Consider the following 14623-nt stretch of genomic DNA (forward strand, 5'->3'; position numbering starts at 1 on the left):
ATACTAAGCATATGGCTAGGCGCACAGACGGTAGATAATAGTTATTTGTTTGCTGAATGGTGAATAAGTGAATGATCGACCCTAGGGCTGGAGATGTTCTGATTCTTGATCTGGGTGCTGCTTATACAGATGTCCTCACTTCGTGAAAATATACCAGACTGTATTTGTGATTTCTGTGCCTTTTGGTGTTTTACACCACTAAAATATTTACATGAAAAATGTTTCAGTTGCTATTCACTGCAGTTTCAAGAACCATCCTAGAAGACAAATGCCCAGAGTGATTCACAGTCTAATCTTCAGGAAAGCAAATATAACAAGGTTGAGATGGGATCTAGTTTATAGAAAGAGAAGGTGTTAAGAGCTATGAAGGGCAGAACTTTTGGGAAACAACTGAGTAGGCTCAAAGAGGAACTGGGTAGGATCTGGAGTCTCCCCACCATAGCACCCCCTGAAAACTCCCAGAAAATGCCCCCAACAAAGGGTCTGTAAGTTTACCAATTCATTGTGACCAACTAACCTACTTTAAGCAAGTTAGAACTGGACATGGAACAACAGACTGGTTCCAAAGAGGAAAAGGAGTACATCAGGGCTGTATATTGTCAACCTGCTTATTTAACGTATATGCAGAGTACATCATGAGAAACGCTGGACTGGAAGAAGCACAAGCTGGAATCAAGATTGCCGGGAGAAATATCAATCACCTCAGATATGCAGATGACAGCACCCTTATGGCAGAAAGTAAAGAGGAACTAAAAAGCCTCTTGATGAGAGTGAAAGAGGAGAGTGAAAAAGTTGGCTTAAAGCTCAACATTCAGAAAACGAAGATCATGGCATCTAGTCCCATCACTTCATGGCAAATAGATGGGGAAACAGTGGAAACAGTGTCAGACTTTATTTTTGGGGGCTCCAAAATCACTGCAGATGGCGACTGCAGCCATGAAATTAAAAGATGCTTACTCCTTGGAAGAAAAGTTATGACCAACCTAGATAGCATATTGAAAAGCAGAGACATTACTTTGCCAACAAAGGTCCGTCTAGTCAAGGCTATGGTTTTTCCAGTGGTCGTGTATGGATGTGAGAGTTGGACTGTGAAGAAAGCTGAGCGCCAAAGAATTGATGCTTTTGAACTGTGGTGTTGGAGAAGACTCTTGAGAGTCCCTTGGACTGCAAGGAGATCCAACCAGTCCATTCTGAAGGAGATCAACCCTGGGATTTCTTTGGAGGGAAATGATGCTGAAGCTGAAACTCTAATACTTTGGCCACCTCATGCGAACAGTTGACTCATTGGAAAAGACTCTGATGCTGGGAGGGATTGGGAGCAGTAGGAGAGGGGGATGACAGAGGATGAGATGGCTGGATGGCATCACTGACTCGATGGTCGTGAGTCTGAGTGAACTCCGGGAGATGGTGATGGACAGGGAGGCCTGGCGTGCTACGATTTATGGGGTCGCAAAGTGTCGGACACGACTGAGCAACTGCACTGAACTGAACTGAACCTACTTTAAAAAATGCAAATTTTAAATGCAAATTTTTTTAACTCTGCCAGGGTTAACAGTTTTATCAGTCTCCGATACTTCAATGTTAGTTGAATTTAACAACATTTAATGAGTGCCTTCTACACAAACCAGGCACTGTGTTTTCCATGTACATTACCATCTTTATCCCAGATTGACCTGCTGCTAACACTTGGGGCAAATTACTTAATATCTCTGGGCCTTAATTTCCTCATCTGTGTACAGCCTATTGATCTTTACCATTTTTGGATCACAGATCCCTTGGTGAATGCCTGAGTTTTTGTGATGAGAAACTTACACACACAAATACATCATTTTGTGTATAATTTATATTGATAGCCCTCCTCCAAAGCTAATTTCTGGATCCCAGTCTAAATGATCACTTAAATTTCTCCTGGCACTAACATAAACTACCTAGCTGGATTCCTCTGAAGAAGGCAGAACCAGGTGAGGTGCTGCCAGAGAATAATCTGACTAGTCAGAGACAACAGGAGTATAATGATTCATAAGATGGTGAGGGAAGGGAAGCAGGTGATGAAGGAAGAGAAGCCAAAGAATGGATGAGGGGAGAAGACAGATATGAGAAGGCACTGAGAATAATTCTCTTTTTTCTGCCTTGGCCTTTGCTCTAGGGACCAGATGGCAAAGCAGCTCTTCCCATAGCAAGAGGTCCATCTACTCCAGCATGCTTCCTAGAGTGTCTAGAGTGGCCAGCCTGGGGTTCAGGAAAAAGCAAATTGGCTTCTTTAATTCCACAACATTAGATACACAGTAAGGAAGTTTACAAATGGAGTAGAATGAAAAGCAAACCCCTTACCTCTATCGCTTTGTCTAATCACATATGCAAGCCTCCTTCCTGAGACTCTTCCCTGCCACACACTAGTGAGAAATACTGAGGAGCTTGCTGGAGGATTTGTGAGGAGTTATGGGGAGATGATGTTGGGTAGGAAGCCTTCCTAAAGGAGTTGGCTTTTATCATTCTTATTGAATGGGCTTCTCCAAATCACTCCCAAGGGCTCTGCAAAGGTGAGGAAAAAGAAATGGCCCTGTGTCTGGTGCTTTAGGGTGAGGGATCCAGGCTCTGAGAAAGGTAAAACTTCTGTCTTCTAATAGAGCTAGAGCTTAAACTTAAACAGCTTCTACTTACCTTCTTGCTTCTAGTCATGGAAACAAGAAATTGAACTTCAGGCTAGCAGGGAACACATACCTTGCTGTTCAGTTGCTGAATTCTTAACTCCTTTTGGTGAATTTCTTTCAAGCTGTCATTGAGCTGAGTCCTAAGATGCTCTGTCTCATAAACTAGGCTTTGTGATCCATTGAGGGAAACTGATGTCTCTGGGGATGCCTGCCAGGATATAAACACTGGTGAAACTCTCTCCTAACATTGTGCATACTTAAATCCTTCCCTCCAGAAACCCTGCCCACCTCACAGGAAGTCATCAGATGGCTTGCCTAATAGTGGCAGATGAGCACTTAGCTTGTAGGAAGCTGACGTTTCCTCCAAGCAGCGATCAGTGCTGGAATTACTCACCTGTCTTTGGTACTGCGCTTTGTGGGTCTCAGTCTGTGAGGAAGATCTCAGTTCCCTCACAAGGCTCTGCAGATGGCTGAGCTGCTGATCTTTATCTGCGATAGCTATAAGGTACTGCTCCTTCATTCTCCTCTCTTGCATTTCCCAGGAATTCTTCTCCATCCTAGAGAAAATATGAAATAGGCATAGGCAAAAATGTACTTGTGAGACAAAGATGAATAAGTACGTATTCAAAACATGTAACGGGATGTAGAGATGTAGTTGAGAATACATAACCATAGCGAAATTTATGTTATAAATAGAATTGTGCAGCAAGAGGATGAAGAGGAACTTAAAAGAGAACTGTAACTGGCAGGACTGGGGAAGATTTCACAGAAAAGCAGGTATTTGATCTGAACCCTGAATAATGAGTCAGGTTTCCATAATGCAAAAGGATTTCAGGTTGAGAACAGAACAAAAAGCACAAGAATGAATACACACAGTGTTTTGGAACCGTTGTAGTACATAGTGTGGAGAGTGGATAGAGCAGGCAACGAAGGTGAAGAGGAGAGAAGTCAGACCCTGTGGGGCACTGAACACCATACTGAATAAAACTTAACTCTGTAAGCAACGGCAAACCACTGTAATTCTTAGAACAACATCAGGGTTATGAGGATGCCATTGTAGAGTCTGAAGGAGCTGGGTTCAAATGCTGGCTCTGTTCTACACTAGGCATGAGACCCTGAGTAAAAGTTACTTAATCTCTCTGAGCCTCATTGGTGAAATGGGAATAAATGATCTATTCCTTAGAATTATTGTGATGATTTAATGAGATACTATATGTCACGTACCAAACATAGGTGAGTAATTCCAACACCAATCTCAGAGGTAACCACTACCCAGGAAGGATCAGCTTCCTGCAAGCTACATGTCCATCTGCCACTATTAGGCAAACCATCTGATGACTTCCTGTGAGGAGGGCAGGGTTTCTGGAGGGAAGGATTTAAATATAAACTGCTGCTATTTATTTATCCCCTGAATTTGACCAAGAGGGAAGCTTCTATTTGATTCCAGCTAATTTTCTGCAGAACTAGCAAAACTGCCTCTGTGCCAAATTCTTTAGTTCTACTTCTTGCTACACCATGCCTGAAAAAAAGGGGGTTGTAATCAAATTTGTGCAGCATCTCTTCACTTTGACTAGTCTCTATTTTTCCCAATAATACAAGGCATTGTTTGAACTACATCAGACTTTTCTGTCTTTTTCTCTAGAAGCAAGGTAAAATGGTCCTTTCTTTTCTAAAGGATATAAACCTATTAAGAAAGAATCCTGCTGTGTCAAAAGGTGACTTGCATTACAGTCAGATTTTTTTTCAAAAAGGCAGAACAATAAAACTTAGAAACTAAAATAAAATTTTATTACAAGGCCACTATATGGAAAAGGCACAGAAAATCCTCTAATACACTTTCTCCGATATTTGTCTGTGAAAAATGAGAGAGAATAAGAAAGGAGGAGTATAAGAGTGAGAATACACAAAAAAGATCACAGACCTTTTACAAAGCTTCAAATAGTCTTTTTTTTTTTTTTGAAAGATGGACAAGTAGTTACAGTCTGGAGAGACCCTCAATGGAGAATAGGAGCTAAGGAACAAGTCTGATTACTTAAGAGAACAGCCATAAAAGGGCTATACCTCATTACCCCTTAAGTAAGAGAGCACAGGAACCAGAGCAGAATAAGCAAACCAGTAAAGTAGAAGAGAAAGGTTATTGCATAAATCCAGGCTCTTCTGATTAGACAACCCCAGAGCCATAGAAATCTGAATGAGATGTTCCAGCTTTTTCATATTTGGAAAGCTCGTTTCTCAAAAGTAATTCAAGAGCAAGACAGGGATCCTGTTTTAAAAAGATACTGGTCCTAAAGTCAGTGAATCAAATCTGTGTCTCCATGTCTTCTTCCTTCTAAAGGTGAAGTAAAATGGCTTCCTTTCCTTCTTATAATTTACTCACAGCCACTTGATAATTTTTCTTTCCTTCAAAACTGCTTAAATGTGGAAGGTAAAGAGAGAAAGGCTAACAGAATAGTGAAAAAGGAGAAACTAAAGGAAGAAAAAAAAATCAATAGACCAGAAATCTTTTTTTTCTCCCTCTTTTTCTCTTCCCTGGGATTTCTTTGGAGGGAATGCTGAAGCTGAAACTCCAGTACTTTGGCCACCTCATGCGAAGAGTTGACTCATTGGAAAAGACTGATGCTGGGAGGGATTGGGGGCAGGAGGAGAAGGGGACGACAGAGGATGAGATGGCATCACTGACTCGATGGACATGAGTCTGAGTGAACTCTGGGAGCTGGTGATGGACAGGGAGGCCTGGCGTGCTGCGATTCATGGGGTCGCAAAGAGTCGGACACGACTGAGAGACTGAACTGAACTGAACTGAAGGGTCAACTTCATTAGGAAAGTCTTCTTTCAGAATCTCTGTCACAAAGTTTCAAGAGGAACAAGTGGCTGCAAAAAACAAGCCTTTAGAACTGTGCACCTCTTCTTTGGTTTACAGTAGCAACTTGACACAGTATTCTTTCAGTTCCGTTCAGTTCAGTTTAGTTGCTCAGTCATGTCTGACTCTTTGTGACCCCATGAATCACAGCATGCCAGGCCTCCCTGTCCATCACCAACTCCTGGAGCCCACCCAAACTCATGTCCACTAAGTTGGTGATGCCAACCACCTCATCCTTTGTCGTCCCCTTCTCCTGCTGCATTCAATCTTTCCCAGCATCAAGGTCGTTTCAAATGAGTCAGCTCTTCACATCAGGTGGCCAAAATATTGGAGTTTCAGCTTCAACATCAGACCTTCCAATGAACACTCAGGGCTGAGCTCCTTTAGGATGGCCTGGTTGGATCTCCCTGCAGTCCAAGAGACTCTCAAGAGTCTTCTCCAACACCACAGTTCAAAAGCATCAATTCTTCAGCCCTCAGCTTTCTTCACAGTCCAACTCTCACATCCATACATGACTATCAGAAAAAACAATAGCCTTGACTAGATGGACCTTTGTCAGAAAAATAATGTCTCTGCTTTTGAATATGCTATCTAGGTTGGTCATAACTTTCCTTCCAAGGAGTAAGCGTCTTTTAATTTCATGGCTGCAGTCACCATCTGCAGTGATTTTGGAGCCCCCCAAAATAAACTCTGTCACTGTTTCCACTGTTTCCCCATCTATTTGCCATGAAGTGATGGGACCAGATGCCACGATCTTCGTTTTCTGAATGTTGAGCTTTAAGCCAACTTTTTCACTCTCCTCTTTCACTTTCATCAAGAGGCTCTTTAGTTCCTCTTCACTTTCTGCCATAAGGGTGGTGTCATCTGCATATCTGAGGTGATTGATATTTCTCCTGGCAATCTTGATACCAGCTTGTGCTTCTTCCAGCCCAGCATTTCTCATGATGTACTTTGCGTATAAGTTAAATAAGCAGGGTGACAATATACAGCCTTGACATACTCCTTTTCCTATTTGGAACCAGTCTGTTGTTCCATGTCCAGTTCTACCTGTTGCTTCCTGATCTGCATACAGGTTTCTCAAGAGGGAGGTCAGGTGGTCTGGTATTCCCATCTCTTTCAGAATTTTCCACACTTTATTATGATCCCAAAGTCAAAAGCTTTGGCATAGTGAATAAAGCAGAAATAGATGTTTTTCTGGAATTTTCTTGCTTTTTTGATGATCCAGAGGATGTTGGCAGTTTGATCTCTGGTTCCTCTGCCTTTTCTAAAACCAGATTGAACATCTGGAAGTTCACGGTTCACGTATTACTGAAATCTGGCTTGGAAAATTTTGAGCATTACTTTACTAGCGTGTGAGATGAGTGTAATTGTGCAGTAGTTTGAGCATTCTTTGGCATTGCCTTTCTTTGGGATTGGAATGAAAACTGACCTTTTCCAGTCCTGCGGCCACTGCTGAAAGTTTTCCAAATTTGCTGGCATATTGAGTACAGCACTTTCACAGTATCATCTTTCAGGATTTGAAATAGCTCCACTGGAATTCCATCACCTCCACTAGCTTTGTTCATAGTGATGCTTTCTAAGGTCCACTTGACTTCACATTCCAGCATGTCTGGCTCTAGATGAGTGATCACACCATAGTGATTATATGGGTCGTGAAGATCTTTTTTGTACAGTTCTTCTGTCTATTCTTGCCACCTCTTCTTAATATCTTCTGCTTCTGTTAGGTCCATTCCATTCTGTCCTTTATTGAGCCCATCTTTGCATGAAATGTTCCCTTGGTATCTCTAATTTTCTTGAAGAGATCTCTAGTCTTTCCCATTCTATTGTTTCCCTCTATTTTTTTGCATTGATTGCTGAGAAAGGCTTTCTTATCTCTTCTTGCTATTCTTTGGAACTCTGCATTTAGATGCTTATATCGTTCCTTTTCTCCTTTGCTTTTCGTTTCTCTTCTTTTCACGGCTATTTGTAAGGCCTCCTCAGACAGCCATTTTGGTTTTTTGCCTTATTTTTCCTGGGGATGATCTTGATCCTTGTCTCCTGTGCAATGTCACGAACCTCCATCCATAGTTCATCAGGCACTCTGTCTATCAGATCTAGTCCCTTAAATCTATTTGTCACTTACACTGTATAATCAAGGGATTTGATTTAGGTCATACCTGAATGGTTTAGTGGTTTTCCCTACTTTCTTCAATTTAAGTCTGAATTTGGCAATAAGGAGTTCATGATCTGAGCCACGGTCAGCTCCCATTCTTGTTTTTGCTGACTGTATAGAGGTCTCCATCTTTGGATGCAAAGAATATAATCAATTTGATTTCAGTGTTGGCCATCTGGTAATGCCCATGTGTAGAGTCTTCTCTTGTGTTGTTGGAAGACGGTGTTTGCTATCACCAGTGTGTTCTCTTGGCAAAACTCTATTAGCCTTTGCCCTGCTTCATTCTGTACTCCAAGGCCAAATTTGCCTATTACTCCAGGTGTTTCTTGACTTCCTATTTTTTCATTCTAGTCCCCTATAATGAAAAGGACATTTTTGGGGGGTGTTAGTTCTAAAAGGTCTTGCAGGTCTTCATAGAACCGTTCAACTTCAGCTTTTTCAGCATTACTGGTCGGGGAATAAACTTGGATTACTGTGATGTTGAATGGTTTGCCTTGGAAATGAACAGAGATCATCCTGTTGTTTTTGAGACTGCATCCAAGTACTGCATTTCAGACTCTCTTGTTGACTATGATGGCTACTCCATTTCTTGTAAGGGATTCCTGCCCACAGTAGTAGATATAATGGTCATCTGAGTTAAATTCACATTCCAGTCCATTTTAGTTAGCTGATTCCTTTTAGTTCTAGGTAATTTGGATATGGAGAAGGCAATGGCACCCCACTCCAGTACTCTTGCCTGGAAAATCCCACGGACGGAGGAGTCTGGTGAGCTGTAGTCCATGGGGTCGCTAAGAGTCGGACATGACTGAGCAACTTCACTTTCACTTTTCACTTTCATGCATTGGAGAAGGAAATGGCAACCCACTCCAGTGTTCTTGCCTGGAGAATCCCAGGGACAGCGGAGCCTGGTGGGCTGCCATCCATGGGGTCGCACAGAGTCGGACACGACTGAAGTGACTTAGCAGCAGCAGCAGCAATTTGGATATAATATGGGTGACATCAAGATGATGCTCCCTTGTGCTCCCGATCACCTTCGGAGGGCCCTAAATTCAGTGCTTGGCTTTAATGTGCATCTGAAGGAAGATGGTATCTTGATGATGAATTGAGATTATCAGGGAATAAGCTGGGGCAGCTATTCCCTGCAGGAAAACAGGCATGAGGTTTAATGGAGTTATTCACCTTCCTTTTGGAGGTTCAATTACAGAATGAAGAAACAGGAGAAATTTGTATTCTCAGAGAGCAAAAATTCAGTTTTACCTTCTCATCAATCATCTGTTGATTAAAAAAAGAAGTGTTCTTGTATCATTTGGGAAATTTGTCTACTCCACAGAGTAAGTCTGTTATATTTTCACTTATGAGAAAGTCTGTAAATATGTTGAATATGAAAATTTTTTCGATGTAATGTCACTCCATAAAACTTAAATGACCCAATTCAAAAAAGTGTTTTGTTCCATAAACTTTGCTTAAGGTTTATTTTGACACATCACATTAGTAAAGCATCTAGGCTCTGTGAAGGAATAAATCTCTCATATTTATACATTAAGAGCTCTCTTAGCAGGACTTCCCTGGTGGTCCAGTGGTTAAGAATCCATCTTGCAATGCACAGGAAACAGGTTTGATCCCTGGCTGGGGAACTAAGATCCCATATGCTACAAGGCAAAGGACCTGATGCAGCCTAATAAATTAATTTAAAAAATGCCAAAGAGCTCTCCTAGGGATGTTACAATAATTATTTTTAATATACTGATATTTTTATTATACTGTCATCAGGGTAGCCCCTGTGTAAGCTGGACGGGACTCTAGACTCCACCTCATATTCTCTGTATTCACTTGCCTGTGCTGGCCCTGTAGCAGCAGGTAAGACAAAGCAGGTGGTGCTTGATCAGCAGCATTTTCTAACACAGAGATTCTCCTTTCAGTATCAAATCTTGAAAGCTTTGCATTTGGTTTTCCTAAGGTGCACTGCACCATCTTACTGAACAGTAAGAAAGTCCCAACAATGAGGCTGCAAGAACAGGACCTGTCTATATACTGTTAAGCACTAATTCTTTACCTTTACTTTTTGGATCAAATCTGAGACACTGAATTAAATGAACCATCAAAAATATCAGTTCCTAAATAGACAGGTCCTATTGGAGAAGGCAATGGCACCCCACTCTAGTACTCTTGCCTGGAAAATCCCATGGACGGAGGAGCCTGGTGGGCTGCAGCCCATGGGGTCGCTAAGAGTCAGACACGACTGAGTGACTTCACTTTCACTTTTCACTTTCATGCCTTGGAGACGGAAATGGCAACCCACTCCAGTGTTCTTGCCTGGAGAATCCCAGGGACGGGGGAGCCTGGTGGGCTGCCGTCTGTGGGGTCACACGGAGTCGGACACGACTGAAGCGACTTAGTAGTAGTAGTAGCAGTAACAGAACATATAGCATTGTTATTCATCTTTAAAAGAAAAGGGCTTAGATTTCTAGATCCAGACAAGATGGAGTAGATGCATTTTTCCTTATTCCTCCCACTGCGTACATGTATGCTCAGTCGTGTCTGACTCTTTCTGACCCCATGGACTGTAGAACACCAGGTTCCTCTTTCCCTGGGGTTTTCCAACAAAGAATACTGGAGTGGGTAGCCATTTCCTGTTCCAGGAGATCTTCCTGATCTGGAAATTAAACCCGAGTCTCTTGCGTCTCCTGCATTAGCAGGTGATTCTTTACCACCACGCCACCTGGGAAAGCCCACATTTCTCCCACTAAGTATTGATAATAAACCCTCCTCCAGCAGTAAATTGGTAGTGTCCCCCTTTCCCTCTCAGCATGGTGTTAGTGGAAGCCTACTAAAGACTTAAAGAAGATTGATCATTAAAACTTACAAGACTCCAAAATGTTCAGGAACAACTGAAAATCACTCATCATACTAAAAAACAGGGAAACTGCCATTTGATTGAGAAAACAAAATTAACAGATTACAAGACCCAAGATGACACAGATGTTGGAAACATATATACAGAATTATAGAAGGATTTTAAAGTGGTCATCATATAAATGCTTCAATAATAACTAACATACTGGAAATAAATAAAAACAGACAGAGCCTCAGCAAAGAAACAGAAGATATAAAGAAGACCTAAACAGAAATTTTAGAATGAAAAAATTTCAAAATATCCAAAATAAAAAGCTAACTCAATGGACTCAAGAGCAGAATAGAAGCGATGAAGGAAAAAAATATCAGTGAACCTGAAAATAGAACAATAACAATTATTGCATCTGAATAACGAGAAAGATAAGCAATAAACTGGTTTCATCAAAATTAAAAAGACCATCTCAATGGAAATAATCAAAAATAAACTGCAGACTGGAAGAAAATATTTGCAAGTCACATATCTGACAAAACACTTGTATCTGGAATAAAAAACAAACAAAAAGGCTCTCAAAACTCAACAGTAAAAATTAATGACACAATTAGAAAACAGAAAAAACACAAATATTTCATCAAAAAGGATATATAGATGTCAAATAAGCACATAAAAAATGTTCAACATCGGTAGCCATTATGCAAATTAAAACCACAATGGAACAGCATTACATACCTATTAAAAACTAAAATACAGTTACAATATCAAATGCTGATGAAGATGCAGCATTGATATTGAAACTGGATCACTCATATATTGTAAAATAATACAGTCATTCTAGAATATAGTTTTGTAGCTCCTTTTAAAACTAAACATATTTATTATATGACCTAGCATGTACACTCCTGGGCAGTTATCTCAGAGAAATTAAAATTTACTGTCCATATGAAAGTCTATACACAAGTGTTTACAGCAGCTTTATTTATAGTAACTAAAAATCAGAAACAACACATGACCTTCAATGGATGAATGGTTAAAGCAGTACATTCATACCATGAAATACTGTTCATCAATAAAAAGAGTGAAGTATTGATACATACAAAGATGTTACAGATGTCAAGGGCATTATACCTAAGTAAAGCTAATTTCAAAAGGTTACATACTAAAAAATTCTCAGAATGAGACAAAATTATAAAGATGGAGAAACAGATGAGTGGTTGCCAGAAGTTACGGATGTGGAGATGGGAGGGAGAGGAAGAGTGACTGTAAACTAATAGCACGGACGTATCTGTGATGATGGGCCAGTTGTGTATCTTGTTGCAGTGGTGGCTTACATGACTTCACATATATCATAAAGTTGCACAGAACTATACACATACTTGAGTGAAAGTCTAATTGGTCAAATCTGCATAAGGTCTTTGAATCGTACCAATGACTATTTCCTGGTTTTGAAATCGAACTATACTGATGTAAGATATTACCACTGGAGGAAACTGAATGAAGAGTACATGAAAGCTCTCTGTACTATTTTTTTTTGCACCTCTCTACAAATCTATAATTATTTCATAACAATAAAAGAAAAAACTAAAAGGATCACAACAAACTGTGGAAAATTCTTAAGAAGATGGAAATACTAGACCACCTTACCTGTCTTTTAAAAAACCTGTATGCAGGTCAAGAAGCAACAGAACTGGACGTGAAACAAGAGACTAGTTCAAAATTGGGAAAGGAGTATCACAAGACTATATTGTCACCCTGTTTATTTAACTTATATGCAGAGTACATCATTTAAAATGCTAGGCTGTAGGATGAATCACAAGCTGGAATCAAGATTGCTGGGGAAAATATCAGCAATCTCAGATATGCTGATGATACCACTCTACTGGTAGAAACTGAAGAGGAACTAAGGAGCCTCTAGATAAGGATGAAAGAGGAGAGCGAAAAAGCTGGCTTAAAGCTCAACATTCAAAAAACTAAGATCATGGCATCGGTCCCATCATTTCATGGCAAACAGAAGGGGGAGAAGTGGAAACAGTGACAGATTTTCTTTTCTTGGGCTCCAAAATCACTGTAGATGGTGACAGCAGCAATGAAATTAAAAGACGCTTACTCCTTAGAAGGAAAGCTGTGACAAACCTAGAAAGCGTACTCAAAAGCAGAGACATCACTTTGTCAACAAAGGTCTATATAGTCAAAGCTATGGTTTTTCCAGTAGTCCTGTGAGAGTTGGACCATAAAGAAAGCTGAGTGCCAAAGAATGATGCTTTTGGACTGCGGTGTTGGAGAAGACTCCTGAGAGTCCCTTGGACTGCAAGGAGATCAAACCAGTCAATCCTAAAGGAAATCAGTCCTGAGTATTCACTGGAAGGCCTGATGCTGAAGCTGAAGCTCCAATACTTCGGCCACCTGATGTGAAGAGCCAACTCACCGGAAAAGATCCTAATGCTGGGACAGACTGAGGGCAGGAGAAGAGGGCAGCAGAAGATGAGATAGTTAGATGGCATTACCAACTCAATGGACATGAGTTTGAGCAAAGTCTGGGAGATAGTGGACAGAGAAGCCTGGCATGCTACAGTCGGGGGTCACAAAGAGTCAGACATGACCACAACTGAACAACAACGAACGACAACAGAAAGGGTTAAAAAGCAGAGATTACTATACCTGAGCTGATGCAGCTCATGCTGCCAGGAGAGGTTTTCCTGCTTTAGCTCTTCTTGCATAATCTGAAATGTTTTTGTCTTATCTTGATATTCCTGAAGTTGAGCCTTCAGTGGACGTAACTCAGTGATTTCTTGGTTAATCTGTAAATATTGCTGCTGCAGATTCTTCAACTCCTTCAGCTTTAACCAAAAGGAAAGTAAAAGGGTGATTTATCACATTTCATCCACTTAGCTAGCTCCCTGCTAAGTCAGTCAACATCACAATAGACTACTAACACCTAACAATCCACTGACATAATTGCAGCATGAATCCCTAATGTAGTGAAATACATGCAGCCAGGCTGGCGGGAATCTCCCCATGGAGTGGCCATGAAGGCAGCGACAACTACTGCAACTTCAATGCCAGTCCCCTGGCCCTGAGGTCCTAAGCTGATTCTAGATTTAAAACCCTGGAGATGGGATAGACAATAGACTTACAGCTCCTTGGGGGTGGTAACTCGGTAAGATAAGAAGTATAAAGATAGACTGGCTTTCTATTTAACCATGTGCCCTGGCTAGGCTTCTAAACTCTGGTTCATGAATATCAACCTTAATTCTACCATAGCTGATGTTGATTATAAAGAAGGCAGTGATGCCCAGGCCCAGTGCTTAAGAATAGTCAGAATTTGGAGTCAGCGATCCTGCCCACATAGTGGGCATGTTTCACCTACTCTTTAAGCCTTAATTTCCTTCACCTATAAAATGAAGATAATTATAGTACCTCTTATAAAGATTATGAGAATTTGACAAGAAAATTAACATATGAAAGTCAGTGGCGGTGTTGATGATGATGAACTTGCCTTTAATTAACAAACCTGCCTATCTATTACATTCCAGATATATCTTCTAACTCTTTACCCTCAATATTCATTAAAAGCTTGGCAGTAAGAAATAATGTGAGGATGTCAGGGCAAAGAGGAGGGCCCTAAACACATATCTCTTTCACCCATCTGGAAATATCACTAAAGCTACAATAAAGGTATTTTATAAGCATAAAACACAAGAACAAGAAAAAGAGAGGAGTCAGTAGCAATGAAAATAATTTTGGAAGCTAAAAAGTAGATGTATAAATGGTAACTGACTTAACAGATCTGGGAATGGCAAGTCTTAAGATGGCAGTAGGGAAAGTCAAGAACCAACAGAACTTACTTGGCAGACTCTTCAAAAGGCTTAGGAATTAACAGCACCAGGTACTTTTTGGAAAAGATGGTGATGGGAGTAGCGAGGAGGTGATAGCTGAAATAAGGAGGATCAGATGAAAGATGCTTAAGAACAACAACATCCCTAAAAACACTCCCAATTTCACACTTTTTGTTACTCTGACAGACAACTAGAATTTTATCCTTTAGAGAAGGTTGAAGGAGTGTCTCTGGACTATGGAACAGTTGAAGGTAAAGGTACTGCTCCAGCACCAGG

General features: G+C 40.7%; 1 protein-coding gene across 6 annotated transcripts in view; it reads right to left on the reverse strand.

Annotated features, from left to right (window-relative positions):
- Positions 1-14623, reverse strand: part of GOLGB1 (golgin B1) — a 77088-nt gene that overhangs the window by 6730 nt on the left and 55735 nt on the right. For all 6 annotated transcript variants that reach the window (XM_069554702.1, XM_069554684.1, XM_069554676.1 and 3 more), the window contains 3 exons: positions 13170-13348; positions 3046-3208; positions 2722-2859 (listed from right to left, as the gene is read on the reverse strand). In XM_069554702.1, the coding sequence (XP_069410803.1) occupies positions 2722-2859; positions 3046-3208; positions 13170-13348 (480 nt within the window). The remainder of the gene's footprint in view (positions 1-2721; positions 2860-3045; positions 3209-13169; positions 13349-14623) is intronic.

Source organism: Ovis canadensis, chromosome 1 (genome assembly GCF_042477335.2).
Source record: "Ovis canadensis isolate MfBH-ARS-UI-01 breed Bighorn chromosome 1, ARS-UI_OviCan_v2, whole genome shotgun sequence".
Classification (NCBI taxonomy): Eukaryota; Metazoa; Chordata; class Mammalia; order Artiodactyla; family Bovidae; genus Ovis; species Ovis canadensis.